This window comes from Mauremys mutica, chromosome 16 (genome assembly GCF_020497125.1).
Source record: "Mauremys mutica isolate MM-2020 ecotype Southern chromosome 16, ASM2049712v1, whole genome shotgun sequence".
In the NCBI taxonomy this organism is placed as follows: Eukaryota; Metazoa; Chordata; order Testudines; family Geoemydidae; genus Mauremys; species Mauremys mutica.
This window is the reverse complement of record NC_059087.1, coordinates 20,044,307-20,066,804: the sequence shown is the minus strand read 5'-3', so window position 1 is coordinate 20,066,804 and position 22,498 is coordinate 20,044,307. Positions and strand designations below refer to the sequence as shown.

At 47.1% G+C, this 22,498-nt stretch overlaps 1 protein-coding gene across 1 annotated transcript; it reads right to left on the bottom strand.

Moving 5' to 3' along the window:
* Window positions 1-463: 463 nt before the first annotated feature.
* On the bottom strand, window positions 464-21,304 carry SMARCB1 (SWI/SNF related, matrix associated, actin dependent regulator of chromatin, subfamily b, member 1). Its single transcript, XM_044990105.1, has 10 exons — window positions 21,127-21,304; window positions 17,955-18,066; window positions 17,368-17,397; window positions 13,744-13,873; window positions 12,506-12,643; window positions 9,504-9,631; window positions 8,656-8,822; window positions 7,978-8,168; window positions 1,867-1,998; window positions 464-855 (listed from the first exon to the last, which is right to left on the bottom strand). Exons 1-10 carry the CDS (start codon window positions 21,217-21,219, stop codon window positions 816-818), a joined length of 1,161 nt encoding a protein of 386 aa, XP_044846040.1. The 5' UTR covers window positions 21,220-21,304; the 3' UTR covers window positions 464-815.
* Between the last annotated feature and the right edge of the window lie 1,194 nt (window positions 21,305-22,498).

The window sequence follows — 22,498 nt, the reverse complement described above, 5'->3', positions numbered from 1 at the left end:
GGATGAGCTTTTGTGACGAAGTGGGTATTCACCCACGAAAGCTCATGCTCCAATATATCTGTTAGTCTATAAGCTGCAACAGGACTCTGTTGCCTTTTACAGATCCAAACTAACATGGCTCCCCCTCTGACATTAAACAAATAGCTCGTTCGTGATCCAGACATTAACATTCATTTGGGGTAGGCCTCATGATCTTCACTATTCCCACCCCACTGAGTCCCAAAGCCCAGTCCCCTGGTAAAAGGCAAGGCCTGGGCAGGATTCTCTTCGAAGCCTATTAGATCTATTCCAAATGAGCAACCAGAGGACAGGACTCCCTACCTCGTGTGAACATCCAGCTGACCTGGAAACAGCCCATACAGCTCCAACAACTCCAGCGTTAGGCCGTCAGAAGGATCAATTGTCAGGAGCCCAAGCAATGGGAGCTGGACTCTCATGCATGTAAGTTACTGATTCAAACCAATCATTATGCATTCCTTTTATTTCAAAAGTTGTCTTAACAGTGCACCTTGCACCTATACCAAAACCCCCCCCCAAACCTTTACTCAGTCCACACACAGGTACACGAGGGGCTCTGACAGCTGCCACAGATCTCTGATGGATAACGTGCAAATGCAACATTCTCGGCACATGGCATTAAGGTGGGGGCAGGGGCGGGAGTCAGCAGTACTCTGAACTGCTTGGCAAGTGGAATGTGTGTCCTCATTCTGGGCCAAAAAGATTCAAGACAAACCCCTGCCAATCCTAGGTCCTTTTGTGGGAGAGGAGTGGAGACAGAGTCCGTAGGATGAGCACCACTGTCATGTCAGGGAGGGTTACCAGGCTGGAGCAGTGTTGGCCAAACGTCTCATGCGCCTGTAGGAAGTGAGGGAGAAAAAGGCACAGTAAGTGATGGGGAAATGATGCTTTGGTAGAGCTGCCTGGAATCGCACCACAGCCCTCACAGATGCCAAAGGGCAAGTTACCGCACAGTCTTAGGGGCTGCTAGACAAACTTACTAGTTAACACCCTCGCCTGGTGATACTAATTACTTGAACCACACTGTTATCTGCACAGTTCCTGAAGTGTGTATGGCATTGCTGCTGCTGCTGCTGCGAAATCTGCTTACCTTGTTTCCATGTATTTTTAGCTTGAATTGTTTCAACATCAATCGGCCATTGACAGTTTAGCTTTACTGCAAGAGCTTACACCTACTGAGTATCAGAATGTCTCAGTCTTATCAAACTGAGTATTAAATAACTGGAAGATGGTTTCTCAGATACCAATGGGTAGGGTCTCCAGTTTTGAGCAACCCATGGGTGTGGCTTGAATCTCTCCATTTTATTACCTACAGTATCTTGGGGAGATAAACCAGGCCGATTTCACTTCACACCCAGGCAGGTTTGAACAGCCTAAGCTATTTATTTGCTTTGTAGGTCTCTCCCTACAGGGAGCAAAGGCTGCTCTTGTAATCACAATGGTGTCCCTATCCGTGCCAGCAAATAGGCAGAAGTGCAGTTAACCAGGCTGGGATTTGGAACATCACTCCTACTTCAAACAGTGCGTCTCCACACATAAAAGGGAAGCTTTGTCAGGATGTCAGCATGTGGCATTTAGTCTTAAGACTCCTAGAGACTCCAGATATTACTGCACTAGAGGGGAGCTGGCTTTGAGCAGGAGATGGTTAAAAATGAAAATGTGAAGACACTTGCAGAGTGATGTGATAACAGTTTAATATCCTGAAGCAAAGGAGAGATAAATCCTCTTTCTGGTGTATTGATCTGAAATCCTGCCAGTTGGCTCTCAGCAGAGAAAAATAAAACATCAAAGCTTTTAAATTCTATCCTACAGAGGGGCCAGAATGAAAACTGTAGGACCGGGCAGCACCTTGTGTTTCTGTCTTGGTCTCTGATCTTCTTCTCCATCTCCGCGTCCGTTAGGGTTTCGAGCAGAGGGCACCACTGGTCAGCATCACCTGTGTTGCGAATGGCGATCTCTACAGTTGGCAGAGGGTTCTCACTAAAGCACCAAGTCAAGACAAAAAACAAAATTCAGCCAAATCTGAATTGCAACAGCCAAGACACACAGACCTTTCACTCCCCTTTGGCACTGCCCCAGAGCTGAGAGGGGAGGGCTACTCAACGGTCCTCTGCTCTGGCTGGGCACTCATTCTTACATCTGCTTGGTACAGTCTGGTTCCTGCCCCGCAGACAGACAAGCTACAGTTCCTGGAGCCTGGAACTGCCTTGTATCTAACTACTTCAAAGCCATCGTCTCTTGTACACACCAGTGAAAGGAGATTCGTCAAAGCAAACGCTGAACACGTCCTCCTTATTTTAGAACGTTTTGGCCACCAGGAGGTATATGACCAATAGTAACAACAACATGAAGACTGCAGTTTAAAGAGCCATGCACATTTTCAGTAGATTTCCCCTCTCTGAAGGCTCCCTATGTAACTGGCTAATGGACAGACGACATTCAGGCTGAATGGAAAGATCATATCAGTTTATGAAGGCTGAAAGCTTTGTTATATCCAAGGGGACATTCATGAACTGGGAGAGTACCCTGCCTGCTCAGAAATGTGGCTTCCTGAGGTTCCTGCCAGCATTTCTGAGGCCATGTCTACAATTACTGGGGACCAAGGCTGGCGTGATCGATGCAGCGGGGGTTGATTTAGTGGGTCTAATTGAAGACCCGCTGAATTAACCACAGAGCGCTCTCTGGTCGACTCCGGTAGTCCACCAGAATGAGAAGAGTAAGGGAAGTCGACCAGACAGCATCTCCAGTTGACACAGCACGGTGTAGACACCGCAGTAAGTCGACCTAAACTACGTTGATTTCAGCTATGTGGAGTAGTGTAACTTAGGGTCGACTTATCCCCGTAGTGTAGACAAGGCCTCAGTCTGTGCAAACTGCACGTGGTACTGTAATTCTGAGTTGCCTAGTACAACTGCTCTTCCTTCACAGCCTTTGGCAACTCCTTATGTTCATAAGGCCTGGTGATGACAACAAACTCTCCCAATCTTCCATTGAAGAGCAGCACATTGCAATTGAATCTAGAGACCCTAGTCATGGATTGGGTTCCATTGCGCTAGGTATTCTACAAATATACAGAATAAGTGACGGTCCCTGACCCAAAGAGCTTAGTCTGCTAGTGCAAGTTACAAACTGGTCTGCTACCAGCAGCTACACCGTCACATGCTCACACAGTGGTCTTCACTTCACTAACCCTTTAAGAATTAACTAGTACAGCCCCTTGTGGTTATGAGAGTGGGTTCCTAAATATTGAGGAGCTGGAAATGGAGTGTAAACACAGGCAAGTCTCAGTGTAAATATTGGGTTCAAATTTTGAGAAAGTGTGTGTGTAGGGCTATCCCAGGTGCACAGCCATGTCTGACCCCTCCCACAGAGACACCACTACACAGGCTAGCGTCCTATCACTTCCATGCAGCTAATCGCAGCTCTCTGATTCACAGGACATACTTCAACTGCTGATCACCATGGAAATGGGTTGTCTGCAGCAAAGCTGGTGATCTAGAATAGCAAACCTTTAGGGCCAGATTCTGCCTCACACCTACACAAATCAACAGACTTCAATGGGGCTGGAGGACTGGGCCTAAGAGCATGATTTCAGCACAATCTTAAACTGGATCCCACATTTCCATGGACTGGCAGGTGTCAGACAGAGAAGAAGGGAATCTGCACTCTTGTGACAACACCCCAACTTCTCAAGGGCACAATGCTGCTGCCAGGCTGGCGGAGTGGCAGAGGGGATACTCCCAGCGTAGGAGGCGCTGTGTAATGCACCATCAGCTGCATAGTTTTTAGTGGAATGAGGCAAAGTAACAAAAAGCAAAGTTTTGACCTTCCCTATGCCCTGGTCCAACCCTCTGGTGACAGGCTGAGGTAACATTCACATGTGGCAGGGTCTATACAGCCGGCTGAGCAGGGTGACATTTTCTACTGGACACAAGGATGACCCCTAAGGCAAGGAGTGTTTGGTGTCTGGTAGAATCAGCTCCCTCCTTTAGCTATTCCGATGGAAGCTCTTTAGGTCAGGGAGCTTGTTTGTAAGGGGCTGTGTATATAGTCACTAAATACTGAGTAAGTCATGGGGACAGGAGAGCTTGATGGGTCCCATTTCAGCCTCCTCTTGCTGCTCCTTATATCTCTTTGATATACGTTACTATATAAACTGCCCTGTATAGTGGCTCACAACCCTGCACTGCTATATCATGCTTCTTGGCTCTGTCCTTGTTATGCACTAACAGTGCTGACCAGCAAAAGCAGAATCCCACAGAACTGCATGGTTTCACCTCTCCCTCAGATGATTAAGATCTGCGTGACTCCTCAGACTGTGTCAGTCCCTGGAGATATTAGGGCTGTTCTTTTGATACTGCTACAGCAGATCCTTCTCCTACAACACTGGAATGTCTCTCTTTAGCAACCACCACCAGTGTGGTTTGGGAATTCAGGAACTAACCAACCACAGAACCCAAATATCATTAATCACAAGAAGGTTTCAAAGCCACTCCTCTGCTGGAGGAGAAGCAGAAGGAAGAGGACATTTGCACTAAGAGAAACAAAACAAGGTTTTAATTAGTGTTTTTTTTTTAAAACGAGATGATGTCTAAGTACTGATGGTTACTTTGTTCTGCTGGGGCCTCCTTTCCCCCATTCCTCTCCCAGCAGCAGCCAGCCCTTTGATTTCATTGTTTGCAATAAGGTTCCTTTATCTTTGAAAGGAGGTTTGAAGTCTACCTATTGCAAACACTCTCTATGTGCAAACTCTCCTTAATAATCAGGGCCATGCAGAAATCCTTGGTAAACTGGCTTTCAACAAGCCAGGGTGTGAAGTCACCTGTTGGGACACAGGCTGGTATTATATCAGCACTGTCTGACTAAAAGGCCGGTACATTTTCATATCATGCAAGCAACCTCCCAAAGGAAAAATAACTAGCTACCTGCAAATAGCCTCTATCCTAACCAGGTCATCTGCGATAAATGGGGAAGCAGAGGATATTAGAAATGCCTTTTGGTACCTATGCAGGTTCACAGGGCCCCTCTGAAGCACTAAGGGGCAAGAATTAGGAAGAGTGACCATCTAGGAATGCCAGTCTCCACTGGATATGGGATACACTCTAATAGAGTGGGTGGAAAGCAATTTACACTTACAAGGAATGAAGGAAGAGTGTCTGGGCTAATCCAAGAGGACTTCTGCCCAACACAGTGACGAGAGGGCTCTGCTCTTCACTTCAAGGACTGTCACAAGTATAAACCAGGAGGGAGATACAGAGAAGAAAGCCTGAACTCCCAGCTGTGCTCACCAGCACACATTGCTAAACCAGCCAACGGTCCCCCTGCCCTGCTTGCTTTCAAAGAGTTTACTCCCCAGCATGGCCAGGATAAAAGTCTTCCCAGCACCACCGCACAGAGCTGCAGACGTATTTCCACCCAACCTCAGGGACTGCACCTACAGTCAGGAACACACCCGTGATTCTGCGTTGGTGGAGGCTGTCGTGTAGACATGCCATGGGCATTTTTCCCGTTATGTCATATAACTCTACTGAGAGGGGGTTAGAAGAGAGTGGGAAAGACACTAGACTTCGGTCCATACTTCAGCTTTCCTAGTGCGGACAAGACTAAAAGCACTTTTGGCAATGGTGCCAAAAATGGTTTGGTCCCCAACCACACCAGGAGATACCAATCAGCTTTCCCTGGCAAAGGAAGGTATAAGTCACATTCTGAGATGCTAAGAGAGAGGGGACGCTGGCAGCAGGACACAGGACAAGCACATGAGCTCTAACAATTAGACTGTTCTCTTGCTTAAATCCTAACTCCTCTCCAGAGAGGCTGTTCTCCACACTGAAGCTGAGTCTCTCTCCAGTCTCTAACAAACATTGCTTTGGCGATAATCTTGGAATTACACTGTTTCCGGGGACAACACTGGGGTATATTCCTGAAGGAAAGCGAACTGAGAAGTGCCAAGAGGCAGATGAAGAGTAAAAAGCAGCTGGCCCACAGCACTCCGGTGACCGGCTCCATTTGCAAAGGAGGCTGCCGCAATGCTGGTTGTGGACAGTTGGGAATATACAAAGACCATGGAGAACGGCAGGAGCAAGGACAGGAGGTTACAGTGACACAGACATATGCTCATGGTGCCAAGAGAGCTAACTGGCTGGGGCTCTTCTAAAATACTGAAAGCTGACTGCTAACACCTTGGTTTCTACAGCAACTTATTAAACCACAGTGTGAACTATAATAACCCTAGGCACTCTCAGGATTGCCTCTTATACAATAAACATGTCAGGCTCGCAATCTAAGTGCCAGCACTGAATTCTCTTTATTTGCTCCATTAAGCAGAGTAATTCTATGGACTAGCCTCCTACTTCTCAGTAACTCCAGGTCTCAGAACCTTGAGGATCTAGCTCCTGTTTTCTGCTTCTATGCTCCCTCACGCCCTGGAATTGTCCGTCCCTCCAATAAAGGGTTGGATGCGGTTCTCTTCCAACTCCTGGAGTGTACCACTGTGATGGCCTGAAATGGCCACAGGGAATTACTAAAAGCCAAAGCAAGGCAACTTCCTTTCCCCCAGCCACTGCTGGTCCTGCAAATCATCTCAGGTGTTGAACTCTGATCCTTCATATAGTATCACAATGTGCAGAGTTTAGTCTGCCAGGCCAACTCAGAGACTAGCTCATTAATGCATATTCCCAATTTGCACACTTGTAATATATTATAATGAAATACATGAAGGATAAAAACCATCCATATACTAATTCACCACAGACCACTACATAATACAACTGGAACCTATTATTGTCAGGATTCATAACCTGTCTCCTGGTGATAAGTAAATCACACCAGCTTTTATTCTGGCCAGTGCAGAGCACTACAGTTGCTGTTTTAATCAACATTAAGCTTTGAAAATACCTAAGACACCCTGGTTCATGAGTCATCACGGCACACGGAACACAAATGGCTTAGAGGCCTCTAGAAAAAGGTATCAGTGTGTATGTTATGGAAGGAGAACATGATTAAAGGGCACATATTTTCTGTACGAAGACGATGAAACAATAGCTGTTACCCATTAGCTGTAACAGGCTGTGATGTGGTAAGAGCTGATATTTCAGCATCACAGAATAGCATGGCCTGGGACAGTTACAAACTGTACACAACACCCCCAGTGTCTCAACACAACGGGCACTGAGGGAAGCAGCCATTTCTAGGCTGTTGGCTCTATTTTAAACCAAAACATACTTAATATTTTTGAATGGGTGAAGCAGATTCCTCAAGTGACCCAACCGCCAAGAGCCGTGGGGTATGAATGAGACACAGGCCTGAGGGGCAGCATGCAGAGCCAGGCTTCTCTAGAGTTTGGGGTGTTTGCACTGGTTCCATTCCCAGCCCCACTAAGGCTAAACTTCATGCTCTCCAGAGTCAGCCTGCACATTACATGCAAGCGAGGCGATGCGCCGTTTCCCCCCGGCACGCTCCAATTCTGAAATTAGCTTTCATCAGTGAAACAGCACCTCTCCCAAACAGCCTCAGCACATTCACACCTTGCCCTCCGAGTCACCCTGCGCAACACTGCCTGTGAACCACACAAGAAAGAGGGAAGAGTCTCTGCAGGATCCTCAACAGGTGACCATAAAGGAGCTGCCAATACCACACAGGAAATGCTCTCTACATAATATTGGCTTTGGGGAATTCTTTTGATGTGTGTTACTAAGACACTTACATGAACGGAATCTCGTTACTGCTTAGGAGTTCATCTGCTCCTTCCTCATCTGCTAAACCGCTCTACAGCGACTAACGAATGTCAAAGTGAGAAGGGCTTCAGGTGACAGAAGGACCACATGAGCTCAAGAAGCCAAAACCATAGGAAGAGCAGAGTAGGAACCAGAGTGTGGTACATCAGCAGGATTGTCTCCCAGAGAATCTCTTCCACAAAGAGGCAACTATTTAACAGATGGTAAAGACTACAGTGTTCTGTACCTGAAGGCGTAAGTCTTCTGATGCCAGCTCAGCTGTCCCCGAATGCTGTAAGCGATGGTGGTGACAAATTCCCCACCCAGCCCAAGCTCTGAACACAGCTTCAGTGCAAACTTCTCCGGGGAGTTCTCCTTCTCCGACATGTCCCATTCAAACTGGTCTACCAGGGAAATGTTCCCCACGTGGATATTTAGCTAGACACAATGCCATAAACACAAGTCAGATTTGTTTGCATTTCAAATGCTCCTACGCACACCAATCTCTTGCATTACCGTGTCACGGTCATGCTTATTTAATGCAGGAGGTAAAGTTCAGGGGCAAAGATGATAAACGGCTGAGCCAAGTCCATGCATTTCTAGAACTACTGTATTTGGGTTCTTTACCACCATTAGTGCTAGGAAACCCAAATGATGTGTGAGGACTTCCAGCTCCTCTCCCCAAAGTGTGACTCTGTTCCTTTCCCCTCTGGGACTCATCTATTACATAATCATCTCAATTCCTGGCACAGACAGCAGTGTTCAGTAGTCTGCCACCAGGGCCTCAACACAGAGGAGAGAGATGTGATCTAGACACAGGACCGGGAGCCAGGAACTCCTAGCTTGAGGAGCCACGTGCTTTTCCTTCCCCAAACAGCCTTCTACAAAATAATTTAACTCGGGTCATGCTTTCCTCCTTTATTACCTTAATAATAACTCGTTGATCTGACTGGTCCTCTAGGATACTGTCAGTTGGATAAGACTCAATCTGTTGTCGAATTGCAGAGGCAATGGCAGGGACAAAGGTCAGAGGATTCAAATCCAGGTCATCGCAGAGTATCTCTGAGAACATTTCTGGGGTCATTAGCTTTTCTGATGGAGGTGACGAAAGGACAACCAATTAGAACAAGCCAGTATTCCCAGTTAATTGAGTCAGGGCTTACAGCAATTAGAATCTTCCTCTCACTCACCGATTACAAGGCATTAGGCCTCTGCTGTAACCTGCCATGCAGAGGGAAATCTCAAGTCTAACCTCATTCTAGTAAGAGTCAAAGGATGGTTTTAGACTCTGGTTTGTAAGGACAAAATCTACAAACTTTGACTTAAGGAATGGACGATGTTTACTATTTGTTCCTATGGAAACAATGTAGCTACAATCTTAATACAATACACAGGTGACTGAGACTATGGAGATACAGGCTTTCTGTGCTTTTGTATTTGTATCTTATCTGAATGCCGCATGAGATCAGAGACACTGGACTGTGGCATCACTGAATCAGGTCAGGAGAACAGGCCAATTACAAAAGATGGCCTCAAATTACACACACACGCCTAGTGCTCACTGCAGCCAGCAGGAAGGACACATGATACAGGATGAGACATGACAATTAAATGGAATCCCAGTGAAATGTGAGGCCTTGACAGCTTTGCCAAGGGGACAGTGTGGCAGGGGATCTCTCTCTCTCTCTCTAAAAAATAAAATAAAAAATGCTATTGTATGGATGCAACCGAATCCCTCCAAGCTCCTTAGACAAGACTTGGCTGCCTACATACCATTCATGTTCCACGTAAAAGCATCTCTGAGTTTCTGCCCATCGATTTCCATGTCCAATCGGATTGGAACCAGAACCTCTGGCTGGGATGCATTCTCATGGATTACTGCTGGGTCATGGTCATCAAAGCTGAAAACAAACCAGGACAACACGCAGCATTAGACACTGGTAGAAGGTACACTGGCATCCATGAGAAGAGAGACAGGATTTACCAGGAGTTCCTCCCTCTGACAATCACAGCCTTTGGCTGGGCTCTAAAACATAAGCTTACAGGTCCAGGGCAACAATGGTCCCTGGGTTTCATTTTCACCTTTAACACGTCCGAGATAAAATAATATGCTAGAGAATACAGCGAGGAAGTTCCTCGAGTTTGCATGACTGGCTCCCACTGAACTCTTCAGGTCAAGTCTTCTATGGAAGATATAAAATCATCATGAGTCATAGCAGCTGGACAATGTTGCAGAGAAATTAGTTATTGAAATATTTGCACAAAGGCATTAAAATCCAGATCTAGTATGATGTAGGGGGACACGGTTTGACCTGATCTAGCAGCTGGAGAATGACTATGTGATGTGATTTTAATGATCATTCGGTGGGATACACAACTCCTCTCTTCTAGGCCAGGGTGTTCAACTTCAGAACACATCTTTAGCCATTACTACTGTGTGGCTGCTTAGTGGCCTACATGAACTGAGCAGTAGTCTCAGTCCAGTGCCCAGAGGACAGGTGTGCACCTCACAACCACCACAACAATTGGCATCCTTGTTGACAGTCTTAGCAGAGCTGCCAAGGAGTGGATAGGAAATGAGAGTGAGCTGCTCTCCTCACTCCTGAGGACGGCCCTTCCTGAGACGTGGCAGCATGGGAAAGCTTGCGTGGCCACCTGTGCAGTGTCCTATCAAAAACCAGGAGATCTGCATCCTGGGCTGCCAGTCCAGCACCTTCCATGAGCACTAGATTAAACAAGTTTAAAAGATGCACGTTACCTGAGTCTTTAGTGGTTATTGATTAATTAGTGATTAATTGGAAATCAATTATAAAGAGCTGGGAACTGTAGGGTTCTAGTTCCAGAATCAGGCACACGAGAATCAAGTTTATTCACTTAAATGTCTGGTTGGGAACCCTGGGCACTCACGCCAAGGGCAAAGCAAAACTTTATAAACTTTTATTAGCACAGTAAGTGAAGACACAAATAAAAAGAGAGCAACAGTACAGAGTTACGGTATCATGTATCATATGACACAGACTCACCCCCTTTCTTGGGGATCTGGTGGTAAGAGACAGGCAGTTGCCTACAAGGGTCCTACTCTGTCCCTGGCATGTCAAACAAGTCTGATGGTCCAAATCTCTCCTTACATACATGGTGGTCTGGTCTATTATAGGGCGTAAGGGCTGTCATGAATATTCATACAAATACCCAGCCTCCCTTGGCCATATCTGACTTCCTAACCCTAATAACGTTGGGGTGTCCTTATCCTAGAGGGCAGTATATTAATGATCTTAACTTATCACATACACCAATCTGTTGCCAAAGCAAGTTCGTGGTTAAGCATCTGCCAATGTTTCTATCCTAAAGTAAACAAGCCTAGTACTAGTTCAAATATCCCTGCAGTCACCTGCTATCATTTTGCATGGACTCCCTCTCTCCCCAGCACAATATTCCCAGTTCCCCCAAACTCATAAGAACATAAGAACGGCCGTACCAGGTCAGACCAAAGGTCCATCTAGCCCAGTATCTGTCTACCGACAGTGGCCAATGCCAGGTGCCCCAGAGGGAGTGAACCTAACAGGCAATAATCAAGTGATCTCTCTCCTGCCATCCATCTCCATCCTCTGACGAACAGAGGCTAGGGACACCATTCTTACCCATCCTAGCTAATAGCCATTTATGGACTTAGCCACCATGAATTTATCCAGTCCTCTTTTAAACATTGTTATAGTCCTAGCCTTCATAACCTCCTCAGGTAAGGAGTTCCACAAGTTGACTGTGCGCTGCGTGAAGAAGAACTTCCTTTTATTTGTTTTAAACCTGCTGCCTATTAATTTCATTTGGTGACCCCTAGTTCTTGTATTATGGGAATAAGTAAATAACTTTTCCTTATCCACTTTCTCAACATCACTCATGATTTTATATACCTCTATCATATCCCCCCTTAGTCTCCTCTTTTCCAAGCTGAAGAGTCCTAGCCTCTTTAATCTTTCCTCGTATGGGACCTTCTCTAAACCCCTAATCATTTTAGTTGCCCTTTTCTGAACCTTTTCTAGTGCTAGAATATCTTTTTTGAGGTGAGGAGACCACATCTGTAAACAGTATTCGAGATGTGGGCGTACCATGGATTTATATAACTCAGGGGGACGGTGGGGCCACTTATTTATGCTAGAATTCATAGGCCTCAAAGTCTTACGCTTACTTAAACTAATGCCTTACAGGATACAGGTCTATAGGTTCTTTCAGTTACTGCTAAACAGAAAGCTACGCTAGCTCTCTGGGCTCCACACACATCTGAGAACACCATTCTGTCTCTGTGGATGGCTGCAGACCTGACAGTTCTGAGACAGGCAGCAGCGGTAGAAACACCCCACCCCCAAGAAATGCATGAAATCTGAAAAACCGGAACATTAAAATTCAGCTGCAGCAGAAAATGTATCATATGGGGTGAAATTCACCCTGTGCAGAGGCCAGTGCAAGGCCTACGTGACACTCAAGTTTCCTGAGGCATTAAATGGTGCAAAAGCCTAATGAACGGGGCCTCATATACTACGCAGGGGTGAATTTCATTCAGGGGGCATAAGTACTTAGCTGCAAGTAGCCCAGTCTAAACAAGAGTGTCTTAGTCTGGGGACAGCTGGATATTTATCACTAAGTACAATGTGCAATTTTAACAGCATCTACAAACCCTGTACAAGTCAATACAACATGCCTGCCACCTCAGAGCCGTCCTCTAGACAACTGTGAGCATGCAGAAAAACTCAGCAGTTTCCAACAGCAGGTGACTGACTCACCAGAGCGGGAAGGTTCTCTTCTTATCCCTGCCCATGCGGTTTCTGTTGATGGTTGTTGAGCATGGCACAGCATCGAGGTGATGAGAGCTGTTGGGTAGGGTTGGCACCCACTGGTTATTCCTTTTTGCCTTCTGCTCTCTGAAGGAGGAGACTTCGTGTTAAACTTGAAGTTCAAGCACTGAATATTTCCATTGCCATTATTTATGGTATGGTCATATATACAGCTCTAAGCCTGATCGCAGGCTCCCGCAATGGTAACCTGAAAGCTGCATGGTGCATTTGTTCCATTCATAAGTCTCCAATTGGCTGAGCAGAGAGATCCCCACCCCAGCTGGGAGAGTGTGGGGCCGGCCTCTGGAAAATTAATTTTAGCCATCTGATAATACTTGGCCCTTCTACAGTACTCACCTCAGAGGAGCTCGCAGCACTTCATTTAACATATACATCGTTCCAATCCATTGACCAGCTTTTTCTGTTTGATCTCACTTGGTTTTATCTATCCCCACCAGTCCTTTTTGGGCCAAACAAAGAATCCATTGCCAGGACTTATTGTTTAAGTAATACTACTTTGCCCTTCAGCAACGCCTCTTATCCACTGTTCTCAAAATGTTTTACAAACTTTAAATGATATCCTTATGCTACCCCCTAAGGCAAGTCAATTTGCAGACAGGGAAATGAAGGCACAGAAAGGTTAAGTGACTTGCCCATGGTCAGGCAGAGCCAGGAGTAGAACCCAGAGTCCCAACTTTTGGCGCACCAAGCTCTAACCATTAGGAAGCACTCCTCCCCTTAATTAAGAGACTATCATTGTCTATACTCTATTTTTAACCCTAGCAGAGAAATTCTACAGCCACATGCACCATTTTTAAACACCAGATTAATATTTGGATTGTGTTCATTTAAGTGACCGCTGGAGTGTATCATTGTCTCTCTCTTACGCCCAGATTGTGCTCAATGTGGGTGTATTTTCCCCCAGAACATACACTAGAAGCTGGGATGAAACAGTCCTAAGGTAAGCAACGTCACCAAGTTTCAGGTACATGTATGCCAGAAATCAAGTCCTTCCATATCAGAGATCTTCATTTAATGAAACAGTGATTAATATTAGCAATGTTAGGGAAGACAGAGAGCAATAGATACCTCACTAAATAATACCCTAGTTTTATACAGTTTGACAAGGTAGAGCAGCTCTTCCAATCACTTCAACTCGCATCCTAGCCCTCAGCAATGTTTATTACCTGAGGTAGGTGGGAGGCTCTGTGCTGATAGACACTGCCTTGTATTTCTCATCATTTCCATCCAAGATCTCTTCCACTTCAGAGGCTTTCAAGAGAGTCACACTAGTGGCTAGTGTCGTATAACCGTGATCTGTGACCAAAAAGCATGTAACTGGTTAGCCTCTAAAATATTGTAAGGTAAAAAAGGTAATAATTGGAGATATACCAATCTCCTAGAACTGGAAGGGACCTTGAAAGGTCATCAAGTCCAGCCCCTTTTGCCCCAGATCCCTAAGTGGCCCCCTCAAGGATTGAACTCACAACCCTGGGTTTAGCAGGCCAATGCTCAAACCACTGAGCTATCCCTCATGTCAATCATGGTACTAATTAAGGATTCTGCTGCTGGGGATAGGCAATGTTAACTTCTACTGAGAGCCTCTAAAACACTGAGTAGCTTGGATGCCTTCATCTTGTTCCTTTAAAGCACTTCACTTTAGAGGAGTTCGACCTGTCATTGGAGCATTCAGTGCACAAGGAGTTGCGAAATTCTCCTGGTCCACTCCTGCCCACAAGAAGCACCAACAGGCCCCAGCCCTATTGTGCTAGGTGCTGTACAAACATAACAAAGATGGTCCTTGCTCCAAAGAATACACATTCTAGTTCTGGGGCCAGTTCAGTCAAGTGAGGCAAGTTTGATTTTCTTTGGTAGTGTGACAGTCAGGTCCAGTCCCCCCAAGGGGAGAACAGGGGGCTCGAACCCCAAAGAATACACAACTGAATCACATGGTTGTATATAATGTTACTGTATATGAAAATATGAGGAGTAAGGTCTTTTATGAAAGCCTGTAAGGTTCTGACCTTGATGGTAATTTGAGATATGTATATAGACTATGGCTACGAATCTATGTCTTTTTTGTGCTACAACATTCAGCTCCACCTCACAACAAGGAGGTGGTTAATCAGGCAGGGAAGAGCTGCCTCCTTAACCAGATGAGACTAGCTCCAAGCACCTACCCTTGTACAACCCAGGAAGTGACATTGGTGGACTATTAAAGTTAAAGGAAAGACACTAAAACTGAAAAGAAAACCCCAGTCTTGGAAAACTAAGAAAGGAGGGAGATTCCCTTGATCTGGACAACCACGAATCACAAGTCTGAGGCCTGGTCTACACTAGAAAATTACGTCAGTATAACTAAGTCATTCAGAGGTGCAAAATAATCCATACACATGAGCAATGCAATTAAACCAACCTAACCTCTGGTGTAGACAGTGCTAGACTGATGAGAGAATTCTCCTATTAACCTAGCTACCATCTCAGAGGTGGTAACTAGAATCCCTCCCGTTAGCGTAATTAGTGTCCTCACTGAAGCAGCATTGTAAGTGTAGACAAGCCCTGAGAGGGGAAAAAACCTTGCAAACCATTAAAAAGAGAGGGTCTGAACTAAAAAGCTGTGGGCCAGCATCGAAGCAGGGTCCTGCTGGTGAAACACTGGATCCTTTCTAGGCCAGAGGGCACATTGGGAAACTGGTCAGAGGCAACAGGTAACTTGTATTAGAAAAGGGAATTTAGCTAATTGCACCTGTATATTTATTTTCTGTGCAACTAGTGTTTGCTTTTCCTTACTATTTCATCTTTAAATCTGGGATTTTTTCTATTATGCAAACCTTTCATTTGTACCTCAAAAAGGTCTCTAGTGCAAAGTGTGTGGAGAACGGCCCCCAACTGATAACTGAGGAGCACATTTCACTGAGTCAGGGGTAACAAACCAGAGGGGAAGAGTCCAAGTGTCTGGCAGTGAAGAACCTTGGGTAGATGGATTGGGGAAGACTCAGGCCCAGAAAGCTGGAGAAGTCACCCTGCAAGGAATAACTAGGATGGTAGAAGCCAGGGTGAGACCTTGACGATTGTAGGAGGCTACTGGGGGTTAGGGTCTGCAGCAATGGTTTCAGAGCCCGGGTCAATTGACTTTGGCTCCCAGCGCCGAGGCTGCAGGGCTAAAAATAGCAGCGTAGGAGTTTGAGTTCAGGCTGGAGCCCAGGCTCTGAAACCCAGCAAGGGGGAGGGTTTTGGAGCCTCGGCTCCAGCCCCAGCAGCAACATCTACACTGCAGTGTTTAGCTCTGCAGTCTGGTCAAGTGATCTGGGCTCTGAGACTCTGTGTCACAGGTTTTTCTCTGCAGTATAGACGTACCCTGAGCCATAGCAGCACAGCATTAAGGCACCCAAGGTTGCAGGGCAGGTGCTGACAGAATCCCTTACTGATCTGGGTGATCCCTAAAATGTCACAGTAGGTCCTATTCAAATATATCCCAGGGAAGACACTGCAACCCCACTATAATGTGAAATGGAGAAAAGACACAGAAAATAAGACTCAAAGTGAAAGCTTTGAAGGGCTGGTTAGTGACGGTGCAGCATGACAGCAAAACTGCTTGTGCAAAGACTCTGTTACAAAGAGAGAAGGGGCTAGTTGTGCTGTGGGCAGGAACTGTGATAGTTCCCCTCACACATCCCTACCAATATACCTCAGTGATAACCTCCTCTAACTCTGCTAGGCAGTGCTGGGCCTCATGAGCAGACCACCAAGAACTGGGCTGCAGCTCTGTAATGTGGACAAGAGTCCACAGCAAACAGACTGAGGCTTTTACCAAACACACATGAACCCAGCACTTCCAGAGCAGAAGACTACGATCCATTATTTACAATGTCAAGCAGCTTTTTTGGAAGGACAAAAGGAAGAGCTCCAGGTTATTTTAGTAAAGAAGAAACCTTAGTGTTCCTGAAAGAAAACAAACAGAAATCCCCAGGTCCTCATTAAACTAAGTGTCAGAGCTACATCTAAGTTGCAGTCTATTAAAAATATGATTTCTGGCCTGGAATTCCCACTAGATGCAAGAAATCCTACTAACCTGCTTTTCTGGGACTCAGCACCATAACCCACCAACCACGCAGAGCCATTTCTAGAGGCAAGACCCTTACTCAGAATGAAAAGGCACAAAAACAATAGCACTCAACTTTCTTTCCCTGTGCCACACAGGTCTGTAAGTGCCATCTCAGCTGTAAGCTCTGATGTGCACTTGGAGCCCTCTGGAGTGACACAGTTGAGTACCCACTGCAGCATGGGAGGAATATCCCAGAAACTAATGAACCCTGGGACGCATAAAGGTCTGGAATGGTGTGTCAGAAAGTGGTGACAAAGATTACTCACAGAACTGAATCGCTCAACAGACACATCAAAAACATTAATAAAGGCCTGATTCCATTGCGGCATATAAGAGAATTAGTGTCTGTAAAACACTGTAAGAACAAAAATTGGTCGTGTGGCAGGGGCAGATCCTAGTAAATTGCAAAGAACCATCTGTATGTTGAAGGCCCATAAAGTCTCATGAAAAGGAAGAGAAAAGCCCATGAACTAGGATGTCCAGTCAGTGCAATCACAGGAAAAAATTTCCCTCTTAAAAGTGGCAAGAGCCAAGGAGAGAGTAACTCTGAGGGAAATGCATTATCCCATTCTTTACATATCTGAGTCTAATAAGCCAGAAGAGAAAAGAATTAAACATCTGAATACACATATTTGATAGCAGCAGGGGCCACAAGAGGGATTCTTTCTTCAGCAGAAGGTAAGAACAATGTAAGCTGAAGACTTACATCTTCTGGGGCTGTGACTTCGCTGAGACTCTGTGGAAAAAATAAAAAGCAACAAGTCAGCAGAAAACTCAGAGGAGAAGTAGACATAAATCTGTAACGTCGGGTTTGTCGTCTCCAGCCCTGTAGCTTGTAAGGTTATCTTTTAAAAGGAAACTGTTTCATTACTTGCTTCTCTTGCCAAGGAGACTTCTATTAAGATAACAAGATTCTTACTCTCTTCTGTTTCTATTGATATAGCTGTTGAACAATACCAGTTCTGGAATCTCTTTCTTTCAATCCCCTTATCCTGAGAGACAACCAAGGTCAGACAAAACACCTCGTTTTCAAGCAAAAAAAATGGCAACATCACAAAAGGGTTGTGTGTGTGTGTGTATATACACACACACACACACACGAAGCCTCTTATGCCAAATGAAATTTTATGGGATTAATTTAGAAATTTATAAATCTTTTGCAATTCAACACATGTAACTGGTTCAATGAAAATCACAGCTTATGGATATTTTTAAGAATGCACTTAATTATTTCAATTTTTAAAACTACCCTTTCAGAGTTAAAACATCCAGAATATTTATCAATTTTCTTACCATGTGAAGATGCAACTATTTTCTTCCTCTCTTCTACTGTGGCTAGTCGCCTCCAGAGGGAGGGATACCTCTTGTACAGGGAGCCACGAAACATACGTAGGTAGTTCCCCACCTACAAGCAAAAAGGAGAAGGTTTGTTTTAAGGGATGCAGCTGAAATGGCAGGTGTTTCCAGCAGGAATCTGAGGCATACTGATTCCATTGTGCTGGTGAAGTGGGGCACCCAATGATGGTTCTTTCAGCAACAAAACACTTTTAGATAACACCAAGACTTTTGTAGCAGTACAGGAAACAAAACTTACATTGACCAACGTTTCTTTTACCAGCCTGGTGAGAGAGAACCCCATCTTAACAATTCTCAATTTAATAAGACCCCCAGTAGTTTTTATATAATTTCTTAACAATCTAAACTTTCCTTGTCTTACTCCAGCTGGAATTACCCAGATTTCCCACTATAGGTTTGTATAGTATGTTTTGATATTATTCCCTCACTACCATCTTTTATATTGAACCTTTTATGTTTCCAACATTTTTCTTTGTGCAGAACCTAGTAACCTAAGACCTGGTTTGTATTTTGCGTTTTAAATGCTCTGAGGAACGTGCAGAGTTCAAACACAAATCAATTCATGACTCACTTGCCAACAATCCCTTTTAAAATTCAGTCAACATCTGTAAAGCAGTTTCATTCTTCCTGGCATAATGTCCACACCTGTGTTATTTTATCTAAGCACTAAATGTTACAGTAAGCTTTAGAGAACAATGAGGCTATTTCTAGACTATGAAACTAACATTTAAGGCAATAACATACCAGCAGCCTGCAGAATGTCATACAATGGGGTTTTCTTCTATATTAGAAAAGACCCAGTTTGGGTCTAACTCTAGCTTCAGGTTTCCTTATACTATTTTTTGTTATTTGATGTTTATCAGTAAATAGGGTTACAAATTAGCTGGTAGCTAAGAGAATAATGCTGTATTTTCCTTCTACACCACTGAGATTGTGATCTTGATAGTTAGAGAACTGCAGAGTAACACCTCTGCTTTTTCACTTTACAACCTTTTCAGTTCTTTCAGAAGTACCATTGGTCGGAGCCTTGTCATTGCTAAAAATACACATCCGGAATTCTAAGTTACCCACGACTCCTCTCCCCCATCAAATGGGTCTGAAATACACATTTTTCTGTTTTGAAAGTACAACCAGATCTCTGACACTGTTGAGCCAATCAAAGGTTAATGCCTCAAATGAGTCAATTCATGGAGGTAGTGCAACTTCTGTGACTGACAGAAACTCTGCTTCTGCAAATAGTTACTCCACTATGCTAAAAACCCAAAAGGGAGTCAGCGAGAACTGTAGGAGCATTAACTGGATTTTCCTTATTGGCCATAAAAGCCTGGACCTAAAATTATCATTTCAATTAACTTAATCATATGGCCGTTTTGGGACATTCAGGATCTTTCTAAAATAAATGTTCAGATATCCACAATATAGCATGTCATTAAGAAGTGTGATGATGCTCAGGCAGTTGAGACTTGGGGTACGTCCAGACTACCCAGCGATCGATTTATCGGGGATCGATATATCACGTCTTGTCTAGATGCGATATATTGATCCCCGAACGCGCTCCCGTCGACTCTGGAACTCCACCAGAGCGAGGAGCGGTAGCGTAGTCGACAGGGGAGCCGCGGCCGTCGATCCTGCACCATAAGGATGGGCGGTACGTCGAAATAAGATAAGCTGACTTCAGCTACGGTATTCCCATAGCTGAAGTTGCGTATCTTACATCAACCCGCCCCCAGTGTAGACCAGGCTTTGGAGAACACAGAGACAAGTTCCTGGTTTTGGCTGAGCTTTAGGCCCCAATGTGGCAAACACTTAAACATGCTTAACTTTTTGTATACGACCAGTCTCACGGAAATCCACTAACTCAGCTCCTGCTCCCCACTTGCGCTGTCACTCTTCCCTAATCATGCCAACTGAAGACCTCCTAAAGCAGGGGTTCTCAAAGTGGGGGTTGGGACCCCTCAGGGGGTTGTGAGGTTATTACATGGTGGGTACATGAGCTTTCAGGCTCCACCCCAAATCCCGCTTTGCCTCCAGCATTTATAATGGTGTTAAATATATTAAAAAGTGTTTTTAACGTACAAGGGGGGGTGGGTCGCACTCAGAGGCTTGCTGTGTGAAAGGGGCCATGAGTACAAAAGTCTGAGAACCCCTGTCCTAAAGCCTTCTAGCTATAACCATCACAGGCCAGAGCTTGACAACCAGCCCAGCACAGGCGCTGAAGCACAACTCAACCTTGGGGGTGTGGAAGATGCCCCTGTTACAAGGCAGTATGAACCAGGCTGCCGTGAAGAGGGGAAACAACTGCAGTGCCCCTCCCGGACTGAGAGATTCAGACACAGCATCTGGGGAGAACAGCAGCCACCTCAGCCTACTGGATCAGGCCCATCTCCAAGGGGGCCAAGCAGTAGTGGGAGAGAGAGATGGGAGCACGGTGCCACTACGAGGGCTGCCTCTCCCCTGCTCCTGGGGGGTTACACAGTAGGGGAGAGCCAGAGCCCCCTTGACCCAGGATGGATCCTCCTGCTCCTAACCTCCCACTTTCTGGAGCCCATCTCTACCCGGCCAGGCCCCACGCAACCCCTCCCCGCCCCCCAACAGCCCGATTCCTCCTACCCCGCCCCCCCTCCCCGCCCCCCAACAGCCCGATTCCTCCTACCCAGCCCCCCCCGCCCCGCCCCCCAACAGCCCGATTCCTCCTACCCAGCCCCCCCCGCCCCCCCAACAGCCCGATTCCTCCTACCCAGCCCTCCCGCCCCGCCCCCCCCAACAGCCCGAGTCCTCCTACCCCGCCCCCCAACAGCCCGATTCCTCCTACCCAGCCCGATTCCTCCTACCCAGCCCCCCCCGCCCCGCCCCCCCAACAGCCCGATTCCTCCTACCCAGCCCCCCCCGCCCCGGCCAGGCCCCACGCAACCCCCCGATCCCCCCTCCACCTCCCCGCGCGCTGCCCCCCCTCACCCGGCCAGCCCCCCCCAACTCTCCCCTCACGCCCCCGCCCGCTGAGGCCGCGGCCCCGCTCCCCCGAGCCCCCGCCGCAGGAGGCTCCCCCAGCAGAGCGGGGCCCGGCCGGGCCATTGTCCCGCAGCCTCCTCGCGGCCGGGCGGGCCGGTACCTCGGACCCGATCATGTAGAACTCGCCGTCCTCCTCCAGCTGGAACTTGACGGGCTTCTGCCCGAAGGTTTTGCTCAGCGCCATCATCATCATGGCGGCGGCGGGAGCAGGGCTGGGGGCGCCGGGCGCGGAGGGGAAGCAAGCGGGGGGCTGCGGCCTACTCCGCGGGATCAATGCGCATGCGCCGGAGCCGCGGCTCGGGGAGCCCCTACCCGCAGTGGGCGCGGCCTTAAAGGGGCCGCCTCCAAGTAACACCCCCCCCTTAGGGGGCGCGCGGGGGCACGTGCCTGCTGGGTCCGGGCCACGCCGCCTCGCGGGCACCTACCGCCGCCCCCCGTGCGGTGCCTGGGCCTGGTGCACGGGCCCGGGGTCCAGTGCGGACAGGGGGCTGCGGCCAAGGGGGGGGGGGCAGTTCTGTGGCCGGGGGGGCGTGTGCAGCCTAGGGCCGCCCCGTGGGTGTCCCTCATCACCCTTTGTTAGTTACCCCACAAGAGCCGCCCCCCCCCTGCCAGGGCAGCTTGGCAGGAATTGCCATTTGTGCAGAGCTGGATTATGGTTTTGTGGGGCCCCTGGGCCAGAGCAAAGGGAGTGGGGGGGCTTCCTACCGCTTCTGCCTGCAGTCACCCCTCCCCGCCACTCCTGCTGGGGAGCAGGGTCTGGGTATGGGGGCTTCCCTCGCTCCTGCCAGGTGGTGCCTATTTTTTCCAGCACCCCCCAGGTACGGGCCCCCGTTAGCCCAGTGGCAAATCTGCCACTGCATTTGAGTGGGTCCGATCCCTTGCTGAACCAGTTTGTGCATGGGGGTGAATCCACCCCCACCTCAGAGAGCCCTGCAGCCACCTTTGCCCCTGCTGTCACTATGGGGGTAGCATATTTGGGAGCAGGGGCAGCAGATCCCCAGAGGTGCTGGAAGAATTTGTGTAGTGGGGGTGCAAACTAAACCCTGTATATAATAGATCTGGCTTGAAGTGGTTTCCCTCTTGCTCTCACGGAAGAGCTGAGGCCAGCATTGGCATGGTGTTAGTTGTAAAGCCCTGTTGATGCTATGGGTGCTGGTTGTTGCCACTGCCAGTTTGTAGCATTGTTGGCTATAAACATGATTTATGTCCACACACCATGATTAGTAATCATGGCATCTAGGCATATGTGACCTAGCCAGCAGTGTAAGCTGGGACATGCTTGTCTTCATAAAGATGCTTGCTTTGCCATGTAGAGAGGATTTACATAGTTGAGTTGGCCAATCTTCTGTCTTCCCAGTTTCCTGTGCATCTATATATCCCAGATGGCACTACCTTGCATGCAGCTGTGTTCACCTTCTCCAGGTGCATGGTTTTCTTCTGAGGGATATCTGCTTAGACTTTCACAGGATGCA